At 40.9% G+C, this 26,510-nt stretch overlaps 1 protein-coding gene across 25 annotated transcripts in view; it reads left to right on the top strand.

The window, feature by feature from the left end:
* Nucleotides 1–26,510, top strand: part of KALRN (kalirin RhoGEF kinase) — an 809,955-nt gene that overhangs the window by 239,817 nt on the left and 543,628 nt on the right. For all 25 annotated transcript variants that reach the window (XM_055128078.1, XM_055128085.1, XM_055128081.1 and 22 more), the window contains exon 2: nucleotides 25,444–25,518. In XM_055128078.1, the coding sequence (XP_054984053.1) occupies nucleotides 25,444–25,518 (75 nt within the window). The remainder of the gene's footprint in view (nucleotides 1–25,443; nucleotides 25,519–26,510) is intronic.

Genomic DNA, 26,510 nt, shown 5'->3' with positions numbered 1-26,510 from the left:
ACTTTTCATAATAGTCCATTTTTAGTGCCATTTATTAAATAATTAGTCTTTTCTTCATTGCTACTTTCTTCACATATCATATATTAGATTCCTAAATATGCCAGATCCTATATTAGGTGTGTAATTCAGGCTCCACTCAGAAGATATTTCATGTATCTGTTTTGCCTTTTAATAATTGCAGTATAATATGTATGTTATTCTGATATTTAGGGGAAGCCAAATGTACTATTCATCTTATATTTTTTTTCTTTTCTCCATTTACTCTTCCAAATGAACCAATCCCCACCACCAATGTCAGCTTTCTTCTACCAGAGTTCCCATGCTCCTTTCCATTAACTCTATCTCATCACCCCTGCCCACCACCTTGAAAGGCACATTTCAAAATTCGGTGGCTGATTCCTGATTTTCTGAGGAGTGTCCATATTGTTTTCAAAAAAGTCTGGACCAGGGGCTGGAGTGATAGCACAGCGGGTAGGGCGTTTGCCTTGCACGCAGCCGACCCAGGTTCGATTCCCAGCATCCCATATGGTCCCCTGAGCAGCGCCAGGGGTAATTCCTGAGTGCAGAACCAGGAGTGACCTCTGTGCATAGCCGGGTGTGACCGCCCCCCCCCCAAAAAAAAAGCAAAAAAATCCCAACAAAAAAACAAAAACAAAAAAGTCTGGACCAGTTGACATTTTTGCCAGCAGTAAATGAGTGGCCCTTTCTCCCACATCCATGTAGAGCACTGTTCTTTTTGATACTTGTCAGTCATGGTGTGAGATGATGTTTTATTATTGTTTTGATTTTCATTTCCCTGGTGATAAGTGCTGTACATCATTGTTTTTCACATGCATTTTGGCCATCTGTATGTCTTCTTTGAGAAAGTTTCTGTTGATTTCCTCCCGCCTCCAACCCCCATTTCCTAAAGGGTTGATTGTTTTTCTTTTTCTTTTAAAGTTATGTCAGTACTTTATATGTTTTGGGTCTGAACCTTTTGTCCAGTGAGTAGTGGGAAAATAACGTCTCCCGGACTGTGGAGTGTCCTTTTATTACAAACCTTGTTTCTTTGGTGGTGCAGAAGCTTCTTAGTTTGACGTGGTCCCATTTGGTTATCTTGCTTTCACTTGCTTGGCTGGTGTGATTGAATCACTGAAGATACCATGTCATGGAATGTCCTAACTTTGTTTTCCTCAATGTGATTTGTAGATTCTTGTCTTAAGTCAAATTCTTTAATCCTTTTTTAATTTAAAATTTGTGCATGGTCAACCTCAAATGTATGATCATCTAATCTTTGATAAAGGAGCAAGAGATGTGAAGTGGAGCAAGGAAAGTCTCTTTAACAAATGGTGCTGGCACAACTGGACAACCACATGCAAAAAAAATGGGTTTAGAACTCGACCTGACACCATGCACAAAAGTCAGATCAAAATGGATTAAAGACCTCAACATCAGACCACAAACCATAAGGTACATTGAAGACAAGGTCGGCAAAACCCTCTACGATATTGAAGATAAAGGTGTCTTCAAAGATGACACGGAACTAAACAATCTAGTAAAAATAGAAATCAACAAATGGGACTACATTAAACTAAAAAGCTTCTGCACCGCAAAAGATACAGTGACCAGAATACAAAGACTATCTACAGAATGGGAAAGGATATTTACACAATACCCATCAGATAAGGGGTTAATATCAATGGTATATAAAGCACTGGTTGAACTCTACAAGAAGAAAACATCCAACCCCATCAAAAAATGGGGCGAAGAAATGAACAGAAACTTTACCAAGGAAGAGATACAAATGGCCAAAAGGCACATGAAAAAGTGCTCTACATCACTAATCGTCAGAGAGATGCAGATCAAAATAACCATGAGATATCACCTCACACCACAGAGACTAGCACACATCCAAAAGAACAAAAGCAACCGCTGTTGGAGAGGATGTGGGGAGAAAGGGACCCTTCTACACTGCTGGTGGGAATGCCGGCTAGTTCAGCCCTTTTGGAAAACAGTATGGATGATTCTCAAAAAACTAGAGGTTGATCTCCCATTTGACCCAGCAATACCACTGCTGGGAATATATCCCAGAAAAGCCAAAAAGTATAGTCGAAGTGACATATGCACTTATATGTTCACCGCAGCACTGTTTACAATAGTCAGAATCTGGAAAAAACCCGAGTGCCCTAGAACAGATGACTGGTTGAAGAAACTCTGGTACATCTATACAATGGAATACTATGCAGCTGTTAGAAAGAATGAGGTCATGACGTTTGCATATAAGTGGATCAACATGGAAAGTATCATGCTAAGTGAAATGAGTCAGAAAGAGAGAGACAGACATAGAAAGATTGCACTCATCTGTGGAATATAGAATAATAGACTATAAGACTAACACCCAAGAATAGTAGAAATAAGTACCAGGAGATTGTTTCTATGGCTTGGAGGCTGGTCTCCCATTCTGGGTAACTCAGGGAAGGGACCACCAAGTAAAATGTGGTTGGAGGTCACGTGGGGGAAGGGTGATGCGGGCCGAATACAGACTAGAGACTGAACACAATGGCCACTCAACACCTTTATTGCAAACCACAACACCTAATCAGAGAGAGAGAACAAAAGGGAATTCCCTGCCATAGTGGCAGGGTGGGGTGGGGGGAGACGGGACTGGGGAGGGGGGGAGGGATGTTGGGTTTACTGGTGGTGGAGAATGGGCACTGGTGAGGGGATGGGTTATCAAACTTTGTATGGGGGAAACATGAGCACAAAGATGTATGGATCTGTAACTGTACCCTCACAATGACTCTCTAATTAAAAATAAACTAATAAAAAAAAAGAAATATTGAAAAAAGGAAAAAAAATTTGTGCATGGTGTTAAGTAGGATTCTGCCTTGATTATTTTGCATGTTACCAACCAAATATTCCAACACTATTTGTTGAAGAATATTCCCTGTTCCACTTCATGTTTTTTGCTACCTTACACAAGTTTAAATGTCCATATATTCGAGGATCTGTCTCTGGACTCTAGGGGTCTGTCCTTGGTACAGTATCATGCTGTTTTGAGGACCAAAGCTTTTTAGTACAGTTTAAAGTTGAGAAAAGAGAAGCCTCCCATCTTCTTTTCCCTAGGATTTTTTTTTTTTTTGCTTTTTGGGTCACACCCAGCAATGCACAGGGGTCACTCCTGGCTCATGCACTCAGGAATCACCCCTGGTGGCGCTCAGGGGACCATATGGGATGCTGGGATTTGAACCCGGGTTGGCCGTGTGCAAGGCAAACGCTGTGCTATCACTCCAGCCCCCTCCCTAGGATTGTTTTGACTGTTTAGGCATGGGGTAATTATTCCACACGAATTTCAGGAGTACTTTTTATTGAATTATCGTGAGTTACAATGTTACAAAATTATTCATGTTTGAATTTTAAGCATGCAATGTTCTACAACAATCATTTGAGCAATGTCTACTTCTGTCTACCACACCACCAGTGTCCTCAGTTTTCCCCCCTCAGTTTCCTATCCTGTTTATATAGTAGGAACTATTTTTTTCCTTCCCCTTTCTCCTCTTTTAGCAACTATGGTTTATAAAACTGTTATTGATAGGATATCTTGCATGTCAGTTTATCTTATTTCCGCAAATAGTTCTGGTCCAACATGACTACTTCTTCTTACATTGTCATAGTGGTCCCTTCCCTTACCTATTTGCCGCCCCCCTCCCCCACCATTTGGAAGCTTCCTACTGAAGACCAGTTCTTCTAATCTTCAATTCTACTGCCTTTTGGCATTTGTTATTCCTCTACTATGTTTCTTTATATCCCACATATGAGTGAGATCATTCTATGTATGGTTCTCTCCTTCTGACTCATTTTACTCTGCAGATGCATTCATATAGCAGCAGATTGCATGACTTCATGTTTTCTTATGTCCAAATAATACATCTGTTCCTTGGACACGGGTTGTTTTTGCTATTGTGAATATTGTTGCAATAAACATTGGAGTGCAGATGTGTTAACTGCATTGTGTTTTTGGACCCTTGGATTTTTCCAGGAGTGGAATTACTTGTATTCCCATGAGTGGAATTGTTGGGTCATAAGGAAGCTCATTTTTTTGTTTTTCTGTGGGGTGTTCATATTGTCTTTGAAAAGGCTGTAACAGTTAACATTCTACCAGCAGTGAAGGCATGTTTGAGCTATGTCTTTTAAAAATGTCACGAGTATTTTTATAGTGACTGCACTGAATATATATAATGCTTTGGGAAAGATTGTCATTTCAGCAATGTTGATCTTTCTCATCCATGGGTAGGGAATGTGTTTTTATTTTCTTGTATCCTTTTAAAATTTCTTTTAGTGGTGGTTTATAGTTTTCTCTTTATAATCTTTTATCTCTTTTTAAAAATTGATCCCCAGATCCTTGATTATCTGTTGCACAAGTGTGAATAACAATGAATTTTTAGCTTCTCCTCTATTTCAGAATTTGCATGTAAAAATGTAGATTTCTGTTGATTGATTATGTAGCCATCTACTTTACTGTATAAGTATACCATTTCTAGGAACTTCTTTGTATAGTCTCTGGGGTTTTAAAAGTATTTTATAATAGTATGTAATCTGCTAATAGTGAGAGTTTTAGCTTTTTCTCCCCCCAGTCTGGACACCTATAGTGTCTCTTTATTGTGTAATTGCTATGGCAAGGACTTCTAGTACTATATTGAGTAGCACTTGTGAGCATTGGCAGTCTTGTGCTTGATTTTAGAGGAAAGACTTTTAGTTTTTCCCCCATTGAACTCAGTGTTTGCTGTGGATTGTGGTAAATGGCTTTTACTATGTTAAGAAAAGCTCCTTTAACTCCCATTTTTATTGAGAGTATTTATCATGAATGGATGTATGATCCTGTAAAATGCTATCTCTGAGTCTATTGATATGATAATCTGATTTCTCTTGTATTGATATGGTGTATCACAGTAATTGACTTGTGTATATCAAATCTTCCTTGCATCCCCAGGATGAGACCTATTTGATCATGGTGAATTATCCTTTTGACTTATTGTTGGATTCTGTTAGCTAATATTTTATTGAGGATCTTTGCATCTCTACTCATCAGGGATATAAGTCTACAGTTTTTCTTTTTTGTGATGTCTCTGTCTGCTTTTGGCATTAGGTTTATGCTTGCCTCATAGAAACTGGGAATAAACCTGTTTCTTCAACTTTCTGAAAGATCTTTGAAAATATTGGCAATAGGACTTCTTTGAATATTTGAAAAACTCACTAGTTAATCCATCTGGGCCTGGGTTTTTTGATTACCCTTTAGATATCCTCAATAGTATTGGTCTGTTTAGGTGATTTGTTTCTCCTTGATTAAGCCTTAGGAGTTTATAGGAGTTCAAAAATGTGTTTATTCTGTGTCCTACTATATTGTGACATAAAGATTTTCAAGTAATTACTGATGGTCCTTTAAATTTCTGTGATTATCTTTTGTAACATCTTTCCTTTCATCTCTGACTTGATTTATAGGAGTTTTTTGTGAGTATTGCTAATGATTTGTCAAATTTGTTTGTTTTTCAAAGAACCATCTCTTGGTTTTATTGACCTTTTGGATTGTTTTTTAAATTTCCATTTCATTAATCTCTACTTTAACTTTTATTATTTGTTTCTTTCTGCTTGCTTTGAATTCCTTTTACTGGTCTTTTTTTTCCTAGCTGCTTAATTTGTAGTTAGTTTTTTTTATGTGGGTCCTTCCTTCTACTGAATGCTTGCATAGCTATGAATTTTTCTGTTAACACCACTTTTGCTCTGTCTAATATATTTTGGTAGCTCATGTCTTCATCCTCATTTGTTTCCAGGAATCTTTTGGTCTCCTCTCTGACTTCCTTTATCACCCACTGGATGTCCATTAGTGAGTTCTTTAATTTCCAAGTGTTTGAGTTTATTCTCCGTTTCTGTTTGTGATTAAAATCACTTCTCTTTTAAGTACATAATGATTTGAGAGGATAGTTTATGTAATTTCTACTTTCTTGATTTTATGGAGGTAATTTTTTTTTACAAAGCATAATTTTTTTTTTACAAAACATTCTCCAACATAGACCACATGGTCTATGTTGGAGAATGTCCACGTACACTGTAACAGAATGTGTATTTAGTGTGTGTGTATGTGTATATGTATGTATGTGTGTGTGTATCTTGATCATTTAAAAATGCTATGTGGGACTGGAATCATAGTACATCAGGTAAGGCTTTTCCCTTGCATGCAGCTGACACGAGTTCAATCCCTAGCATCCCATATGGTCCCCCAAGCACCACCAGGAGTAATTCCTGAGTGCAGAGCCAGGAGTAACCCCTGAGCATCACTGGATGTGACTCCCAAAACCGTTTATATGACCCAGTATATACACACATATTTATCATTAAGAAATGCTCATCTCTGTCCCTTATAACATTAATCTGAAGTCTATGTTGTCCAATATATGTATGATCACCCGGTCTTTATAAAGGGAATTGCTTGCTTGAAATATTGTTTTTTAGCCTTTGACTTTGAAACTGTGTTTACTTTCAATGTTCAGATGTTTCTCTTGTAGATAGCAGAAAGTTGAGTTCAGTTTTATGATTGATCCTGCTAGTCTGTATCTCGCCATTGACGTTGAATGATACTAATGACATTATGTTATTTGTCATCTTTCTATAGAAATTAGTGTTTGTGAAATTTGTTTTAAAGAAGTGTCTTCAATCCTTTTTTGTAAGGTTGGGTTCAAGTCTATGCGTTCCTTAGCTATTGCTTATCCCTGAAGTTTGTATCATAGATTAGCTAGTTATTTCATTGAGGTTTTTTTTTTTAAAAAACCATTTTCTTCTGGCTTTCAGGGTCTTACTTGAATAATCTGCTGTGAATCTTAAGGAAGCTCTTTTGTACATAATTTTCTTCTTTGATCTTGCTGCTTTCAGCATTCTACTTATATTTTTTGCTTTCATCATTCTGATTATGATGTGTCTGGAGTATTTTATTTTATTTTTATTTTTTGCTTTTTGGGTCATACCTGGCGATGCTCAGGGGTTACTCGTGGTTCTGCACTCAGGAATCACTTCTGGCGGTGCTCAGGGGGACCATATGGGATGCTGGGAATCGAACCCGGGTCAGCTGCGTGCAAGGTAAATGCCCTACCCGCTGTGCTATCACTCCAGCCCCAGGAATGAAAACACTTTAAAAATTGATACATAAACTTAAATAATTGTGGGTTACATAGTTAAAAGTACCATATTACATAATTAAAATGTAGACATTAACATGCATGCTTGTGTATGGTTTTGGTGTACATAAGTACTTCACCTCCACCACTATAAAAGTGGCAAAGACATACCACTGTTCTTATGTCACTTCTAGTCAGCATTATCCCTCCTTTATTTAAAAATAATTTCTTGATTTTTTAATTAGTGAGTCACAGTGAGGGTACAGTTACAGATTCACACATTTCGTGCTTGTTTTTTTCCTCATGCAATGTTTGATAGCCCATCCCTCCACCAGTGTCCATTCTCTACCACCAATGAACCCAGTATTCCTCCCACCCCCCAGTCCTATCCCCCGCAACCCACCCCGCCTCTGTGGCAGGGCATTCCAATTTGATCTCTCTCTTTCCTTTTGGGTGTTTGAGTGGTCATCCTGTTCAGTTTCTAGTCTACTTTCAGCACGCATCTCCCTTCCCTCGCGGGATCTCCAAACACATTTTACTTGGTGTTCCCGTCTCTAGATCTCTTGAATGCTTGCATTGCAATGCAAGCCAACTGAATCTGCTTGTTCATGCACTTGTTAGCTCTGAGAACTTCTTAGTTATGATTTTTTACTAAAACTCCTTTATCGGAATTGCCTTCTTGTTCTTCGGATATTATGATTCTTTTATTGCTTCTTTTGAATTCATCCTACAGTTCTCTTGTGTGCTGTTTGTTAATTTTGCGATCTTTTTCTATATTCTTTTGTTTTTTAGAGTTTCCATGCATCTCATTTTGGAGCTTACTGATTTTGTTCTCAGCTACTGTTACCTGTTGCCACTGTTTTCAATAGAGTTTTTTAGTTCACCTACCAGACTCTTTATTTCTAACACTTCTGATTGTGATTTTCTCATTCATGATCTCATGATTTCTTGTATTTGCACTATTTGTTTCTTTGTGCACATTAAACTTCCTCAACATGGTCTCTCTAACATCCTTATCTGACAGGCTATAGAGATGGCTGGCAATGGTTGAGTGACCAAGTTAGTCTTGTCATTTACTAAGCATGGCGAGGTTTTACAGTGCTTTCTCATTGTGTCTGTTGCAGTTTAGGGTTAAGTATTTCTCATTCACCACTTATGCTGTCCACTAGGGAGCTTTCTGGGGGGAATCAGGTGCTATTGCAATTTCTTAGTTGTCACTGACTAGTTTAGAGTTTTGTGTGAATATTCCATGTAGGCTTTCTAGTGATATTGCCCTGTCACCACTTAATCTATAGTTTATAGTACTATGATTTCTTACTCACACAGTTACCTTTGTTCATTTCTGTGGAAATAGCTGATTAGGGATACTATTAAGGTAGTGGTGGCATGGAGTGATTGAAGGCAGGCAATTCACTCCAGAGTTCAGTTTAGGAGCTTGACTTGTCCCCTTTGGAATATGCTGGTGGAGGATGGAAGTGGGGAGTAGTGTGTGCTACCCGTTAGTGGCCTGCGATTCTTTAGGCAGTGTGAGGTGTTGACTTCCTGCGTGTACTGGGCCTTTGTGCTGAGCTCTCTGTGGCAACGCTGAGGCTCAGGGAGTGGGGCCCAACTGGCCAGCTGAGCAGAGCCAAAGACTGGGTTGCACAAATTCTGACCTATGGGTGATGTGAGGTATTGGTACCTACTGGGTGTCAGACCTTTGTCAACTGAATTTTCTTGAGTGTCTTATATTTTTGAGACCATCCCCATTTGCTTATATGGCAAGTATTTAAATGACACTTATAAAATATTAATTTTATTTTCACAGCATATATAGATTTCATTTCTTTTAGTCATAAGGCAACTTTGTCTATGTTGAATGGTAGTCATTTTTTATTTGCCTTAGAATCACATTACAGAGTGAGCAGCTGCATACATTAAATTTTAAATGATTTTCTTTTTAAATGCTGTTTACAGATGGTAGAATAACAACTAGCTAATAATTAAATTTTTAAGTGCATGCTTATTTTACAGATTCTATATATGAAATTTGTCTATACAAAGGAGAAAATTTGTTTCTTTTTAATTATTTTAAACTTAAATAAGAAATTTGGACAGAGACAATGCCCTTGGAAAATGGAATTATAGATGATGTTGCTAATGTTTCTTGCTGTCTGAATGTAGATATGTGGTTCTTTCTCTCTTTCTCTCTCACATACACCAGTATATATGCAATTACAATAAGATTGTGTGCATGGTATTTTATAACTATTCCTCATTTAATAACATCTTATGACATCATTATTATATGATATATTTTATAACTACTTTGAGTGAAAATAGCATAGATTATTTTATACCTTGAACAACTAAGGAGCTTGAGATTTTTCAACAGTGCAGTGTCAAGATAAACTTTTTGCTCCTTAGCATTATTCTATGTTCTAATATATATGTGCATTCATTCTGGGTACATGTGTACATGTGTACATTGTACATGGTAAAGGCAACCTCATGATCCCCTGGACTTTTTCAAAGAAATGGAAAAGGGAAAAAGAGGACCAGGTATCCCAGTGTCCTGAAGATGTTATGCTTCGAATATAGGAAATATATCAAGCATCTATGAATTATGAGAAGTAGGTTCAAAGAGTATGGAACAGAGAATTTTAGTACTTTTGGCACATTTATTCTGTGTAGCACTGTAGCATTGTCACCCCGTTTTCATCAATTTGCTCGAGCAGGCACCAATAACATCTCCATTGTAAGACTACTTATTACTGTTTTTGGCATATTGAATATGCCACAGATAGCTTGCCAGGCTCTGCCTGCTGGTGGGATGCTCTTGGTAGCTTGCTGGGCTCTCCAAGAGGGACAGAGGAATTGAACCCAGGTCGGCTGCGTGCAAGACAAATGCCCTACCTGCTGTGCTATCACTCCAGTCCTATTCTGTTGTCTTCTTAAATCTGTTTACTAGTCTATGTAGTAGATAGATTTAAGAAAACAATTGAAGGATTAGAGACGTGACTCTGTGAAAGGTTGTTTGCTTGCATGATGAAACCCTGGATTTGATATTCAGAAATGCAAAAACAGAAAAACAAGAATCCAACTTACTTTTGTTCACACTCCCCTCTGCCTCCACACCAGAGCTTAGTGTGCCTTTTAGCTCTTTTCCTCTGCTTTGTGAACTCCCCATTCAGAATGGCCTCAGGCTCAACAGGGCACCCACTCTCCTCATGATTCTTGTCCTTCTTCTGCCAACAGCTGTGATCCTCTGAGTACTCTGAAGGTTTTGCCTACGAGTAGATATTGGGAGTACACCATCTGAAAATGCTTGCTTTTTCTCTAAGGGTTGTTTTCAAAAATACCTCCATACCTGTGCATTTCTGTCTGGAAAAATGAGTCCTCTTAGGACAGTACAGGAAAAGAGCCAGCAAGAAGGAATTCAGCCAGCCAGCTCCAGACAGTGGTCCCTTGAGATGAGTGGCGGATATTGATCATGGCATAGACCTTTGGACATAGGAGAAAGGGTCAGTGCTCCATGCTTTGAGCAGCACCTCTCTTTGGGAATGGGGGAGGCTTTCCTTTACATAGAGTAGTTGGAGCACTGTCAAACTACCCAAATTGGGTAGAGGAGAGAAAAAAAATAATAAAAATTTTAGAGAAACTTCACAGAATAGCCTGAGTAATGTGACTTACAGGTGTATTGTGGGGAGATGTGGAGGCTACTTAGAGCTTTGGATTTAATTTGCTCCACATGCTTATTTATTCACTCAGTTTACTCTCTTTATTAAGCACCTGCTATGTGCCCAGGCTCAGGCTACTGAGATGAATAGGGAAGAGGGAGAGATTGGTTTGTTTTTTTCCTTTACTCATCCCCCAAAGGCTGAGTCAATATTCCTATCTCCCATGAGGAAATGGAACCAGAGAGTATGAGTAATTTTATCTTGGAGCACCAGGTTAAGTTAATGGGTGCTTTACTTAGGGCTCTGTGTTACTCAGGTCTGCAAGCTGCCTGTTCTCAGAGAGCCAGCTGTCTCATGCAGAAGGTGGTCTGTTGAACAGATGTCACCCAGATGTCTGGCTGGAGCTATCCCATAGGAACACTTGAGAATCCTTCTTATCCACCCATGAACCAGCCTCCTGGTATCTTGTAAGCTTAAAGGCCTTTTGTGCTTGCTTCCATTCTGACCTTGCTCCCTCCTACATCCAGGAAGGGCCAGTCTGCAATCCCTTTGTTAGTAGGGGTTAGAGAAATCTTTAATTTGGAATGCCTTCAGGAAAGGCAAAGCCTTGGCGTCTCTGAGACCCACATTGTGTGTAATCTCAGTTTTCATAGCCTGTTGTAACTCTATAATGCCAGGGAACCACCTTTGATTAAACTTATTTCTTAGCACCTAGGATCCCTACAGAGCATTCTTCTCCTATTGTCTCTCTCAGCTTCCTTCTATCTGAGCTAAGGAATCTAAATCATTTCTCTGATTGCTTTTCCTGCCGGCCAGTCCAGTCACATGTTAGGTCACAGCTCAGCCAACAGTGTTAGAGTGTAATAGTTATTGGGTGATGGACATAGTGCTTAGAACTCAAGACAAGTTGTAGAATCTTACCCTTTAAATTATTTTTTATTTAATGAAATAACCACGATATGTAAAGTTATTGATAGTTGTGTTTTAGGCATGTAATATTTTAACATGAGTCCCACCAGCAGTGTCACCTTCTCTCCACCAGTGTCCCATACTCCACTCCCCACTAACCCCCCCCCCATAACTGCCACCTTGACAGGCACATGACAGAGTAGAATCTTATTTTGACTTTATCTTAAACCAGTAGTATCTTAAACCAGCATTTAGGGATCTCTCATCTCCTTTGAAAATCTAATGAAAACTGAAATTACAGGCTTCTCAAAAGGGACATACATAGATACCTCTGTAATAGTCTGCAGGCAGTATCATGAGGTTCTTGGCTCTCCCCAGCACATGAATTTTTGAAGCAGGGATTGGAAGCAGGCCCAGGTGTACCAGATACTCCTGGGATGTGGGACTTCTGGTGATCAGAGTTGAAGTTACTTAGATAATCTTTTGCAGTCCTAGGTCCTTGTTGTTTTTCAGATTTCAGGAAGGGTTCTAGCTTCATATTTTAGTCAATTTATCCTGAATTCCTAGGTAACACTTGACCTAGTGGTCCTTATTGTTAGAAAAATAGCACACATCTTGAGTTAGATTCTTCTGATCTTGGTTGTTTATTATATTGGCTATTGGTTAAGTTATGTGCATAGGGGAACATATGTCCATATGTCTTGCTTCTCAGACAAGCACTAATCCATCTCTCTATTCATCTACAAAGGGTATAAACATGGGTAAATCCACTATAGATTACTTTTCCCTGCCACACTAAACTCAGCAGAGAGACCTCAATACTAACCATTATCCTGTCTTGCCCTTGACATTGCTAATGATGCCATAACCCTCATACTCTTCTCTAATTAACCATTCTTAATTAAAAAAAATAAATCTAGTTATATCTGTCCCTCAGAACTTTTGAATATCTGGTAAGTGCCTTTGTCATTGTGTTTACATGTTGATGTGTCCGATTCTTCTACCTAAATGGAAATATTTCATAATATCTGTTTAATTTGCCTTTTCCCCTTTGGTTCACTGATCCTATGGCAGCCAGGAAGACAGCCACAGGCTGATTCAGCACCAAGGACAGCGGCACCATGTCCTCTGAAGTGTAAAGGCTACTGAAGTTCCCTCGAATCTATTCTCTAAACTTTCTCCCAGTTTGGGGTGTGGTCCTTCTTAGCTGTCTAGTTGCGATTGCAGTTCTGCAAACTAAGTTATTATTTTGGCTTGATGTATTTATGCCTGTGGTGGATCTTGTGACCTTGCTTCTGCTGATTGTTATAGTAGTGATCTTAGGGCGTCTCAGCACACTTGTGGAATCAGAAACTGTGGAGCAAGCCATGAAAATAACACAAATAACCAGAGCACATGTTTTTGCATGCAGTAGTCTTGGGATTGATCCCATTGTCTCCGAAGCATTGCTAGGAGCAACCTCCAGCACACATCTGGGAGTAGACTCTGAACACTTCTGGCTGTATCCAAGTAAAACAAAACAAAGAATGGAGGTGGGTGAGGGTGCTGTTTCAGACACTACCATGAAGGTTTCCTGCTGCTAAGATGTACTGTCAGTTCTTGCTGCCTTACTGTAACCTACATCTGAATTTCAAGCCACTGATAATGGGGGTTTCTGGGGACAGGGCTGGTAGGGGTTAGGGAGGGAAACAGGTTAGGGAGGGACAAAGGGAAAGGATGCCTTGGGGAGGTGCTGGTCATTTCTAGTTTGGATGCCAGTCAAAGAATCTTTTGTAATAATAGGATGTAATGACAGCTTGCTTTCCAAAATAGTAGTTTTATCTTTAAAGTCACTATGCCTCAATTAAATGAAAATGCTATCGATATGCATATGGGAGAGGGAGGAACACCAAGAGGAAGAGCTCCAGGAAATAAGCTGTTTCTTTTTCTTTTTTAAAAAAATATTTATTTTTGGTTTGGGGGCCACGCCTAGCAGTGCTCAGGGCTCACTACTGGTAGGGTTTGGGACATCACATGTGGTGTTTGGATCAAATCCAGTTGTACCATGTTCAAGGTTCTGCCTTACCTGCTATACTTTCCCTGTGTCTGAACTTCCACAGCACATACTGTCTGCCTTTGAATACCTTCAGAAGTATCTCTCTTGGAACTGCACTTCAGAGATAAACTCCTGTTCACCTCTAAGTCATCACTTCTGATGCTTTATGTTACTTTGAGAACCCAGCCAAGAGTAATGCTCACATGAGAAACAAGATCACTGCCACCATCACTGTCACACCTGAGTCTGGAACACTTTAACCTGCTGATATAGAAAAGAATTTGAATTTGTTTTTAGAAAAGTGTGGGCAGTCACTTCTAAAATGACTATTTTGTGTGTGTATGTGTGTGTGTGTAGAAAACACCGAATGAGTGATGTCAACTTTATTGGGGAGAGAGGGAGGGAGGGTGAATGAGTGTATGAGCTAGAGTATATTGCAGCTGAGGTTTCAACTTGAGCTAATATTAAATGTTGTGAAGAATAAACAAAAACAGTTTTCTCATTAGCAGGGCTTAGAGAGGTGTTACCCGCATGTTTAAAGTGCTAATTATTAGTGATCTTTGATGGAACTAATGTAGCAATGACAAGTATTACAATTTTCTGCTCTTCAAAGGTAGCCAATTAACCAGGGCTTTACATCTAATATTGACTGTAGGAAGTTGATATTGAAGTTGGCCAAAATTAAAGTTCATGTGCAAACATGAGAGAGAAAGAATAGAGATGGGGGTAAAAACAGGCACAGAAGGGGAGGAAGAATTATTGCCGTTCTTAAGCACTTTTTTCTGTGGAAGGCAGCTTGTTACTCTGGGTGTATAAGTCCTGAGTTGCTGTGTTAGACATGGTCATGCTCAGCTAGTCCCTGTTCTCAGGAGCCTGAAGTCTAGAGAGTCAGACACAGCAGTAGTGATGGGACCAGAGCATGATGCCTGCTGTGAGACAGATAGAGGAAAACTGCCCCAGCCTGCACTGGGAGGGCTGGGGAAGGCAACCTGGGGAAGGCACACAGCCACTGCAGTGCAGGGAGAAAATGCTTATTGGGAGAAAATGCTCATTGTGGCATTCAACTGCACGTCTATGTGAGAGAAGATGGACATTGCTTCTCCCAGTAAATAGCTACCCAATCTCGCCATCATCTCAGCCCCTGGCTACTGCCTCACCTAAAGAGACACTCTCTTACTGTATTTCCTCTCCCCTTTTGCATTGAAATCAGATTCGGAACTTTCCTTCTGTTAGAAGACCCATGGCTAGGTGCCAGGAAGGAGACCTACCCCACCATTCTGCCTTGGCAGCTGCTGCTCTCCTCTCTCCAGGAGGGAGAATACTGAAGGTGTCATCAGTGAGGGACAGAAAGCTGCAGGAGTCTTCTCACTGTGGGGTGCTGGGTCCACACTTTGAGGAGAGGCAGGCAGATCTCCACTGTGCTTGGGTGCTCCCTTGCTGATGCTAAACTGTAGGGCATGTACTCTGCCAGATTGATTCCTTCCTCTCAGCACACACTTCCTGCCTCAATAGCAGTTGTTTTAATAAGAGCTCCAGCGAACATATTTATAGCCACTGGAGGAGTTTTCCAACAGGCAGTTTCCTCAATAGCTCATTAGTGTCTGCAAAAGGAGACAAGACATTCACCTCCATCTGTTGTGTGTGTGAGTGTGCACGCACAATCATCTCTCAGCACTTTGTCACTCCTCTACCCCCTTTTTTCTTATTATTTTCTCTCATTCTAGTCTCCTGTATTCTTTTTAAAAAATATTTATTTTTATTGAATCACCATGAGATATACAGTTACAAAGCTGTTCATGGTTGGGTTTCAGACATACAATATTCATCCCTCCACTAGTTTATATTTTCCACCATCAAAGTCTCCAGTTTCTCTCCCATCACCCCCAGTCTCCTAATCTGCCTCTCAGGTACTTTTCTTCTTTCTTTATCTCTGTTCTTTTGGGGATTAAGATTTGCAATACAGGTACTCAGAGGTTATCACATTTATTTCTTTACCTACTTTCGGCACACAGTTCCTATCCAGAGTGATCATTTCCAACTATCTTTGTCATAGTGGTTCCTTCTCTTTCCCAATGCCTTCTCACTCAGCACTTGAGGCAGGCTTCCAACTGTGGACCAATCCTCCTGGCTTTTGTTTCTACTGTCCTTAGTTATTAATTTCATATTGTTTGTTTTTATGTCCCACAAATGAGTGCAATCATTCTTTTGTTACTATAGGAAAGAGATGGCAATAAGGGAGAGTGAGATATTAAAGATCATGATTGTACCCATTTAGAAGTTCTCTCATCTCCCAGTTGCACCAACAGCATCTTCTAAAACACTGATCATCTACTCTCTGAACAGAACGGACCACATCTCTGATCTCTTACACATATGAGTAAGCTCCATAATGCAGTTTCAGGAATCTTAGACAAGCTCTTGCATGCTGTTGACCTTGCAGGCTCCCAGAGGCCCTCACAAGCAAACATTCTTTCTGCCTCTTGGAATTTAGAGCAACTAAGAAGTAAAGATCCAATGGATCTACCCCATATTCTACCACCCACCATGTCGGCGATTGTGTATCATGTCCTTCCCTGTCTCCTTAGAGAAAGAATAGAGTGTGACCTGGAGGTTTGGTCACCTGCTGGGTCAAATTGTTCTCTGAAGCCACATGGTCTTCCTCCACAACCACCAGATTCCACTGAGCTCTGGCCCTTGCTATGATATCATGCCAACTCTTGTGGTTTCAGAGGCACACCTTTGTCAATTCCTTCCTAGAGCCTACCCTATGACACTAGGAAGAAATTTACTTCACAGTGAGACCATGGACCCCACCCACAACTCCATCTTCTCCTTTACATCACTCTCTAACTCTGCTTTCCTATTCATTAAAGGTGCTATGTCTCTGGCCTATGGCTTATTTGTCTCTTTCTGTATGTCTTGGAATTCATAGCTTCCAATCAGAGCACTATTCTAAGTTCCTTCTCTTCCAGCTGCCTATTCTCTATCTAATTACTGTCTGTGCTCTGTTTTGTTTCAGTATTTCTTGAGTCCCTTTTGTGTGACAAGGCAACTTGCTAGGAGTTGAGGTAAAGCCATGAGTAGGACATCAGCTATCCTCAGGTACCAGTTAATGCAGAGTAGAATGGCCACACAGAATTATTTGCCTTTCAAGAGAGATAGACTACAAGGTACAACCACAAACTTATCTTGATGGGATGCCCAGAAGGAATAGATTACAGAGATATTTAAGAGGTAAAATCAACAGAGCTGAGGGACTGGATTGATATTTGGTATAAAGGGCAGCAGTCATCTCTGATGCTTCTTATGTTTCTGTCTGCGTAACTTGGTGACTGACAGCACCAATAATCAGGTTATAGGTCATACAGAATAGCCAGGCTGGGCACAGGGGACAAGGGTCTCTGTTACAATCTCAGATTGATTGTAGGATAGGTGGGTAGTATTTTATTAGTCTGGAAACTCATGGAGAGTACTTTGTATCCCTTTCAAAAAGAAATTGTCAGATATGATCACTGGGTTCTCATTAGACATGGATCTCTACTGGATGGAGCACCTCTCTTCCATTCTCATTCTGATTTTTAGCATTTTCTCTTTTTCTAGTGTTCAGGACTCTGTACCTGTGGATGAGGGTGCCCCCAGCTAAGGAGGCATGCATTTACCAGCTCCTTTTCTTCAAGGTCCTTTTTGAGAGATGGCATCTTACTCTATAAATATGTTTGATGACAGTGTCTATGGCACAGAGTATAGAGCTCTGAGATTTTGGGTAACAAGGAAGATTAATTATAAAATTAAAATATTGGATACATAAGAATAGTTTTAGCTACCAAAATTGAGAACAGTTGGAACAGGTGTCTCAGAGACCTGGAGAGGAAGTTCTCTTTATCCTCAAAAGCTTTTTTATATCAGAAATGATAGGTGTAGGGTAATGGCTGAATCTCTGGAATCTGTGGACAGAGATGAGTTTTCCCAAGCTTCACTGCATCATGAAAGGAATGATGAGCAGTACCAGATCACTTTAGAGTTATTATGCTTAGACTAGTTTAAGAAGATCCTTTTGTAAGTATCCTTGTACAGTGGAATATAAAGTCATTCCCAGTCACAACCAGCAACTGAATTATTTGGTTTTTGTATTCAAATGAAAGTTCTGATTGAGTCTGAAGTAGCACCCGAGTTTCTGAATTCTAGAAAGATTCTAGGTGACTCAGGCTAGTTGCTACTTTGAGTAATAAGATCTTTTGGATTTACCTTCAGGATGCCTTTTTAAAACCCTCTTTCATTCTTGCTAGGTAATGTCCGTCTCTGGCAAGTAATGTCCTGTCATTGTCCTAGCTATTTGTCCTAGTCTATCTATTTCTGGGAAGCCCCTTGAGAGCAGGGTTGATCGCTTATTTGTCTTAGTGACAGCAAATCCAAGGAAAGGTCTAGCATGAAATAGATATTCAGTAAAGAATTAATGAAATAATGGTTTTCAGAACATGAATAGGGGACTGTACAAATGGCACTCAAATTAAGATTTGGCCTAATGAACTCCCAGTTGTGGTTCTGATCTCTAGTGACACCCTGATGGAGACTCACGTATACCTCACAGGGATTGAACCGAAAGGAAACCCGAGTCTTGAGCTCTGAGAAATTTTCTATTATAGGGTGAAAGGAATCAGACCTACTTGAAAAAACTTTAAATACATTCAGAGTAACTTCTAATTAAGTGCAAATTAATGCAGGTACAACTGAGAAGCAAAAGAAAATAAAGGGCAATCCATGGGTGTGCTTGGTGACTTCCACCTTTCCTTAGTTTTGGTTTCTTCATCTGTTGAAATAAGCATTGCTTTCTGAAGAAGAGCTCAGAACTCTAGGTACTCAACTGCCCTAAGGAACTCAGTGTCGCCCAGATCATAACTCAGGTGACACAGGCTCTTTTCTGCTATTGCCACATGGGGTCACACACATGAGATGGGAACTAGAGTCAAAGTCATTGACTTTTTCCAAAATGGAAGATGGTGACTAGGAAAATGTGATGAGGAAAAGCCAGCAGTGTTAGGAGCTTCAAACATTAGAGAAAGGTGGAGGCAAGACTGGGGCTTGGGAAATGCCCATGCCGGAGATCCTGGGGAGGTGGCAGTGGTGATTTTTTCCCCTAGTAGATGGGGAACATTTTGACTTTGCCAATGAACAGGAACAGCAGGTTTGTAATTCTGACAGCAGCAGGACACGTATGGAGTGGGCTTAGCACTGAATTCCAGAGCAACCTTCCTTTGTCTTGAAGAAAGAACTCCACACTCAGGCTGGGTCAGGCCCATGAGGGGCACTTGAGTTCTTTATGTTCTCTAAGGTAAACCCAAGAGCGTAGTCACTTTCTATTTCTTCCTAGGCCTTCTTAGAGTTAGCAGAGGCCTGTTGTTTCTGAAGGTTTTTATTCTCAGAGAAGGGTTCTGTAGTTTACCTATATTTGATCAGATATGCTTTATATCAGATATTGCTACAAACTGCATTTCAGATATGTGCCCTTCAAGGTGCATATACTTCCTCAGAGCTGTTATACTGTGAGTTTAATGAACTGGACTCTGTAAACGGGTGCCTTGCCAATTCCTAAGAGAATACTGGGAAACAATGGTTGGGAGACCAGATAAGAGTTGTTTCATCTTGCCAGGACACACTGAGTCTTGCTAGAGAATTTTTTGCTTGTTTGTATGTTTGGGGGCCACACCAGGCAGTGCTCGGGCTTACTTCCTCTGCTCAGGGATTATCCCTGGCAGGGCTGGTGGGACCATATGGGATACTGGGGATCTAACCCAAGTTGGTCACATGCAAAGCAAGCTCCCCACTTGCTATCTCTCCTGCCCCTTATCAGAGAATTTGTTCCCAGTATGTGTTCAAAGCACATTACTCTGAAAATCTGAGGACCTTAAAAGCCAATAACTATGAAGGAAAAGTTAAGTCTCAGGGTATTAGAGCATGTAGTAATTGGAGATTATCTACTCTGATCAGCACTTGTAATGAAGAACCTTGTATAAGTTGATTTAGAAGGATTAATATTTCATCCACTATGACAAGGGTAGTTGGAAATGATCACTCTGGAAAAGATCTGAGGTCTGGAGTAGGTAAAGGATATAATGATAACCTGTCAGTTTCTGTATTGCAAATCATAATGTCCAGAAGGAAAGAGAAAGAGAAAGAAAAAAGTGTCTGCCATGGATGCAAGGTGGGGGTGGGGGTTGGGTTGGTGGCAGGAGGGAAACTGGGGACATTGGTGGTGGGAAGTATCACTGGTGAAGTGTACATCCATGGTAATGGAACATTGTATGACTGAAACATGAATAACGTAACTGTGTATCTCACCATGACCCAATTAAAAATATTTCATCTGTTCATTTTTTTCTTTCATCAAATATTCATGGGCTGGAGCGATAGCATAGCAGCAGGGCATTTGCCTTGCCTGTGGCCGACATGGGTTCGATTCCTATGCCCCTCTCGGAGAGCCCGGCAAGCTACCAAGAATATCTCGCCTGCACGGTAGAGCCTGGCAATCTACCCGTGGTGTATTCAATATGCTAGAATCAATAACAATAAGTCACACAATGGAGATGTTACTGGCGCCCGCTTGAGCAAATCAATAAGCAACGGGATGACAGTGATACAGTGACAGTGATACAGTAATCAAATATTCATTGAAGATTACTATGAATCTGCCAAGACATGTACCTGATAGTGAAAACAGGTTATTGTTTCAATAATGAGTTATTGGTTCTGTTTGAGTTAGCCTCAGTGAACTCCTTTATTAAAAATCCCATCTGCTAGCTCCACAACGGCCCTGGGGAGATGATACATGGGATTCTCAGTCAGAGGATAGACGTTTCCTATGCAAGATCACCGAAATCCAGAGTTGCAAGTAGTTAGTTAACTTTATTTGGATTTACGTAATGCATATATTGTTGAGAAGTTACTTGTAACTCAGTTCTGGCAAATGAAAGAATAATTTATACCATGAAGCCTACTCTTATTTAAAGAGACCCTGGAGAAAAATCCTTCAGTAGTGTGAAACACCTTATTGTTGAAAATAATTATCTCCCAGTTAAGGATTTAGTGAATCTGGATGCTCTGGGCTTTCCTTTGATAGGTAATATATCCTGATATAATTGGGGCAGGGGAAGATTCTGAACTGGAAAGAATAAGCTGTGGGAATCATAGACCAGATAACCCAAATATATTTTTCTGGAGCCTGGATTGGAAGCTGCAGGCCAAAGTTTCTCCACTTCTCTCAGAATCTGGTGTCTGGAGGAGAGAAAGAAAAGGTAGAGCAAGACAAGTGGTGTATAAAGCGTGAGATTTGGGCTTTCTTTCTCTTTCTGTAAAGAGGAGCAAGGTGGAGCTAGAAGAGAGAACTTAAAGCTATTGTTTGATCAAATTCCAAGTTCTTTGTTAAGACTTGGGAAGGAGCAGGAATAACAGCCCTCTTATATACTTGGATATGTAAGGAGAGGAAAAATGGTGTGGAGAAAAAATAAGACAGGAGTTTAGGAGAGAAGAGAGCTATGTGAATTCTCATTAAGTCACACTTGCTGATTTTGTATTTGTAAATAGAATGAACAAATGTAGGGCTGAAGTATAACTTTTTCAAAAATTAAAAAAGAATTTTTTTATTAGTGAATCACTGTGATGTACAGTTACAGACTTACAAACTTTCATGCTTAGTTTCAGCCATACAATGATCGGGTATCCATCCCTCCACCAGTGCCCATTCTCAACCACCAATAATCTCAGTATCCTGCCCCCCACCTCCACCCCTTCCCCCCGACCCCACCACGCCTCTGTGGTAGGGTATCCTCTTTTGTTCTCTCTCTCCTTTTCAGTGTTGTGGTTTGCAATAGAGGTATTGAGTGGCCATCATGCTTGGTCTATAGTCTACTTTCAGTACACATCTCCCATCCCCAGTGGGTCCTCCAAACACCCTTACATGGTGTTCCCTTCTCTATCTGAGCTGCCTTTCCCCCTAGCATTTAAGGCCAGTTTTCTAGTTCAATATAGTCTCATTCATTTATTTCTGTTCCTACTTGATTGCTTAGTTCCGTATCATCTTTGAAGATACCTTTGGCTTCAATATCGTAGAGGGTATTTCCGACCTTGTCTTCAATGTACCTTACGGATCGTGGTCTGATGTTGAGGTATTTAATCCATTTTGATCTGACTTTTGTGCATGGTGTTAGGTCGAGGTCTAAGCCCATTTTTTTGCATGTGGTTGTTCAGTTATGCCAGCATCTTTTGTCGAAGAGGCTTTCCTTGTTCCACTTCACATTTCTTGCTCCCTTATCAAAGATCAGATGATCATCATATATTTGGGGTTGTGTGTAGGGATATTCTACCCTGTTCCATTGATAGGTGGCTCTGCCTTTGTTCCAGTACCATGCTGTTTTAATTGTTACCGCTTTGTAGTAGAGTTTGAGGTTGGGGAGGGTGATGCCTCCATTGTCTTTTTCCCAAGAATTGCTTTAGCTATTCATGGGCGCTTATTGTTCCATATGAATTTCAGGAGTGTTTGATCAATTTCTTTGAAGAATTTCATGGGTATCCTTATAGGGATCGTGTTGAATCTGTATAGTGCTTTGGGGAATATTGCCATTTTGACAATGTTAAGTCTTCCTATCCATGAGCACGCTTCTGCACTGCAAAAGATACAGTGACCATAATATAAAGGCAATCTACAGAATGGGAAAGGATATTCACCCAATACCCATCCGATAAGGGGTTGATATCAAGGGTATACAAGTCACTGGTTGACCTCTACAAATAGAGAACATCCAACCCCATAAAAAATGGAGTGCAGAAATGAACAGAAACTTTCTCAAGGAAGAAATTAGAATGGCTAAAAGGCACATGAAAAAATGCTCTTCATCACTAATCATCAGGTAGATGCAGATCAAAACAACTATGAGATACCACCTCACACTACAGAGACTGGCTCACATCCAAAAGAACAAAAGCAACGACTTTTGGCATGAATGTGGGGAGAAAGGAACCCTCCTATACTGCTGGTGGGAATGCTGGCTGGTTCAGCCCTTTTGGAAAACAATATGGTTGCTTCTCAAAAAATTAGAAATCAAGCTCCCATTTGGCCCAGCAATACCACTTTTGGGAATATATCCCAGAGAGGCAAAAAAGTATAGTCAAAATGACATCTGCACCTGTATGTTCATCGCAGCACTGTTTACAATAGCCAGAATCTGGAAAAAACCCGAATGCCCGGGAACAGATGACTGGTTAAAGAAACTTTGGTACATCTACACAATGGAATACAGCTGTCAGAAAGGATGAAGTGATGAACTTTGCATATAAGTGAATCAACATGGAAAGTATCATGCTAAGTGAAATGAGTCAGAAAGAAAGAGACAGACACAGAAAACTCGCATTCATTTGCGGGATATAAAATAGAATAGTAGCAATAAATACCAGGAGTCCTGCTCCACGGCTTGGAAGCTGACCTCACATGCTGGGGGAGAGGGCAGCATAGACAGAGAAGGGAACATCAACCAAAGTGCAGTGGAGGATCCACTCAGGATAGGAGAGGCGGGTTGAAAGCAGCCTATAGATTGAACGGGATAGCTACCCAGTATCTCCATTCAAACCATAACACGCAAAAGGAGAGAGAGAACACTAAGGAATTCCCTGTCACGGGGGTGGGGGGACGGGGGGCGGATAGCATGGGGGTGTAGGGAGGGACCTTGGGGCCATTGATGGAAGAGAATGGGCACTGGTTGAGGGATGGGTACTCGAGTATTGTATGACTGTAACACAGGCAGGAAACTCTGTAACTGCACCTCACGGTGACTCATTAATAAAAAAAAATAAAGAAATTAAAAAAAAAGACCAGCTTCCACGCCATGGAGCAAACCTCCTGGTACTTATCTGTACTATTCTTGGGTGATAGTCTCCCATTCTTTTACTTTATATTTCACAGATGAGTATAATCTTTCTATGCCGTCCATCTCTTTCTGACTCATGTCATTTAGCATAATACTGTCCATGTTGATCTACTTATATGCAAATTTCATGACTTCATCATGCTTATGATTAGAGATTTATTTCTATGCTATATTATAGCATAGAGATAAATCTATTTTTCTATTACTCATGGTCTTCAGAAGTGAGTCTTGCCACTAATTACTTTAGCATCAGGTACTATTTTTGGGGCCAGTTTTGTAACCAAACACAACTGTTGAATAAAAAAGAAAATCTTACTCTCTTCACGTAGTGGTAAATGTAAAACTAGAAATATAAAGCTCCAGAAAGTATCGTAACTTTATGATTAGGAGTATGATCTCTGATGGGAGAAACCGGCATTTTGGGAACAAATCTTTCCTCTTGAGTTGAGTGCATCCCTTCTGTAGTGATCTTGATTCTAGTTTGTTGTCAGAATTCTCAGGGAGTCTCTTGGAACAGTACATGTTTTAGGATTAAAACAGGGTTGAGTGGGTGAAACTGTCCCTCCCAGCATGCTTATCCTTCTAAACTGTCATTTCTAGACCACAGGGAGTAAGTGGCATAGAGAAAGGCCCTTGGGGAGGCACCCTTTGCTACTGCTGCATGGTGCCGGCACACAGTGCGTCTCTCCTGGTCTCTGTGCCCTGTCCACAGTGGTGAGGCTCACAGAGGTGTTAGGTATCGCCCAGGGCTGCGAGTGGGTTGTTCTACCCGAGGTCCCCAGGAGGTGCTCTGCTTCAATGACGGGGCACAGTGGGCTGCTCGGGGACTGTGTGCATGTGTGGGAGCTGGGTCTTTTCTTCTCATGGTTCCTGCCAGGTTGGGTTGTCCTTTGCCTCCTGGTACCACTGTTCATTTGAGAACATCATTATTTCTCACTCTGTGAGAGCTCTGGTTCCCTCGGAGGAACTCATCCAGACCTCACAAAAGCTGGTCCTGCTGGGAAGTGAGATGGAGGCAGAAAAATCTCTGCTGAAGGGAGCACGTTTCCTTCCCAGGCGTGGCTGCCCAGCTACCTTGGCCGTCATGTGCTGAGGGTAGGAGGCAGATGACTGAAAGCTGTTGTGTTCACTTTCAATTCCAGCTTCTGATTTTTGCAGTTGTAAAATGATCATATAAGAAAGACAAAAAGCACGTATTTAGAACATTATGGTCCATTTTGATAACGACCTTTACAACAGTGTTTGTACCAGACATGGGTGGGCATTTGAGGCACAAAGGTGGTTTTTGCTTCGTTTTTCTTTTATGTGGGGTCTAGTCAAGACAGTAGTTAGGGGTGTAGGCCTGATGCTTGGTAGAGCCTGTGGAGCCATGCGCATCAGGAACTGAGCCCTTGCTCTTGCCACATGCAAGCCCTGGACTCTCCCATTTGTGCCACATTCCCAGTCTCCCAAATGTGGTTTTTATAAAATCCTCCATCTTCACATTCACAGCCAAAGGCTGTAGTTTGGGGTTCCATCCCATGTGGTGTATTGTTCTCATACTGTTCTCTCCAGAAGCAGGACTAGGGGGCCTAGCCTATACCCTTTGTCATCACCTGCAGCCAAGTGTCATGTAGAAATGCCCTTTCTGGACCTACCGTCTTCCATCGTTCTGGCTGTAGAAATGGAACAAGGCAGGATTTAGTGGCCCACAGCAGGCTTTAGAGACTCGGAGTGGGTCCCGGGGTCTTGGTCTTTGGGCCTTTTTTCACCTTAATTTCTTGTCTTTTCTTGTTCTATAGGATCTTTTCGGAATGATGGTTTGAAAGCTTCTGATGTCCTTCCCATCTTAAAGGAAAAAGTGGCCTTCGTGTCTGGTGAGTGTTAAGGAACTTTTTTCTGCGATGGGTCTGGAGAAGTGAGCCTGCACATATGTGCAGGCTCTCACTTTGTGTTCGCACAAAAGAAGCAGAGGGTGGGAGTGATGGAGGGAGCAGCTGCTGCCTTTCTCCAGAGCCAGGCGAAGGAGAAGGGAGGGTGCTGGTCACAGCTGTGTGTTTAAACTCTAGAATCTAGAGGACGTTTGCAACCACAAGTGGGTACCCAAACCATAGGTGGGTGCTCTGACCCCTTTGGATCGCCTGCTCTCCACCTCAGCCCACTCCTCGCTCTCAGGTGCTGTAGGCCCCGCAGGAGTCACCAGTGTCTGTGCAAGATGGTTCAGCTGGGGAGTCTGTCTACTTCGTAAAGTGCCAGAGGCTGCATTGGGGTTCTTTTCTGGTGGATTATGGATGGGAGATGCAGAAATTTCTGTCTTCACCTTCTATTCTCCTTCCTGATAATGGGAACTTGGTATTTATGGCAATTTATTTACTTTCTGAATAGTGACATCCATTTATTCCTGCCCTTTCTTTGACACCAGTATTCTTTCCTGTCTAACTCTGGGCTTAGTAAACTATAGCCTCTGGACCACCCATCTGGTTTTGTAAATAAAGTTTTATTGGGATATAGCCATGTTCATTTGCTCAGATAGCATAATTAATGCTGTTGCTACTGTTATAAATTATCACAGCCTTACAACAATAGAAACTTATTCTCTCACAATTATGGCATCCAAGGAGTCCAAATCAGTCCTGAAAAATGATGCCAGGATGGATGTGTTACTGCCAGAGATGCTAGAGGAGACTTTATTTTTGTCTCTCCCTAACATGGGTCCTGTTAGGCAGTTGGGCAGCGAGTCCCTATTAGTAAAGACACAGAAGCACAGGCAGCAATTTCAGTGGGTAGAGGCATAAGCGAGAATATTTTCAACTCCTTTGTAACCTGAAACTAAGCGCTTGTTGGGCGCGCGAGAAGCTCTCGTAGGAAA

This window comes from Sorex araneus, chromosome 2, assembly GCF_027595985.1.
Source record: "Sorex araneus isolate mSorAra2 chromosome 2, mSorAra2.pri, whole genome shotgun sequence".
Taxonomy (NCBI): Eukaryota; Metazoa; Chordata; class Mammalia; order Eulipotyphla; family Soricidae; genus Sorex; species Sorex araneus.
Note: the sequence above shows the minus strand (reverse complement) of the source record. Positions and strands in the feature narration are given on the sequence as shown.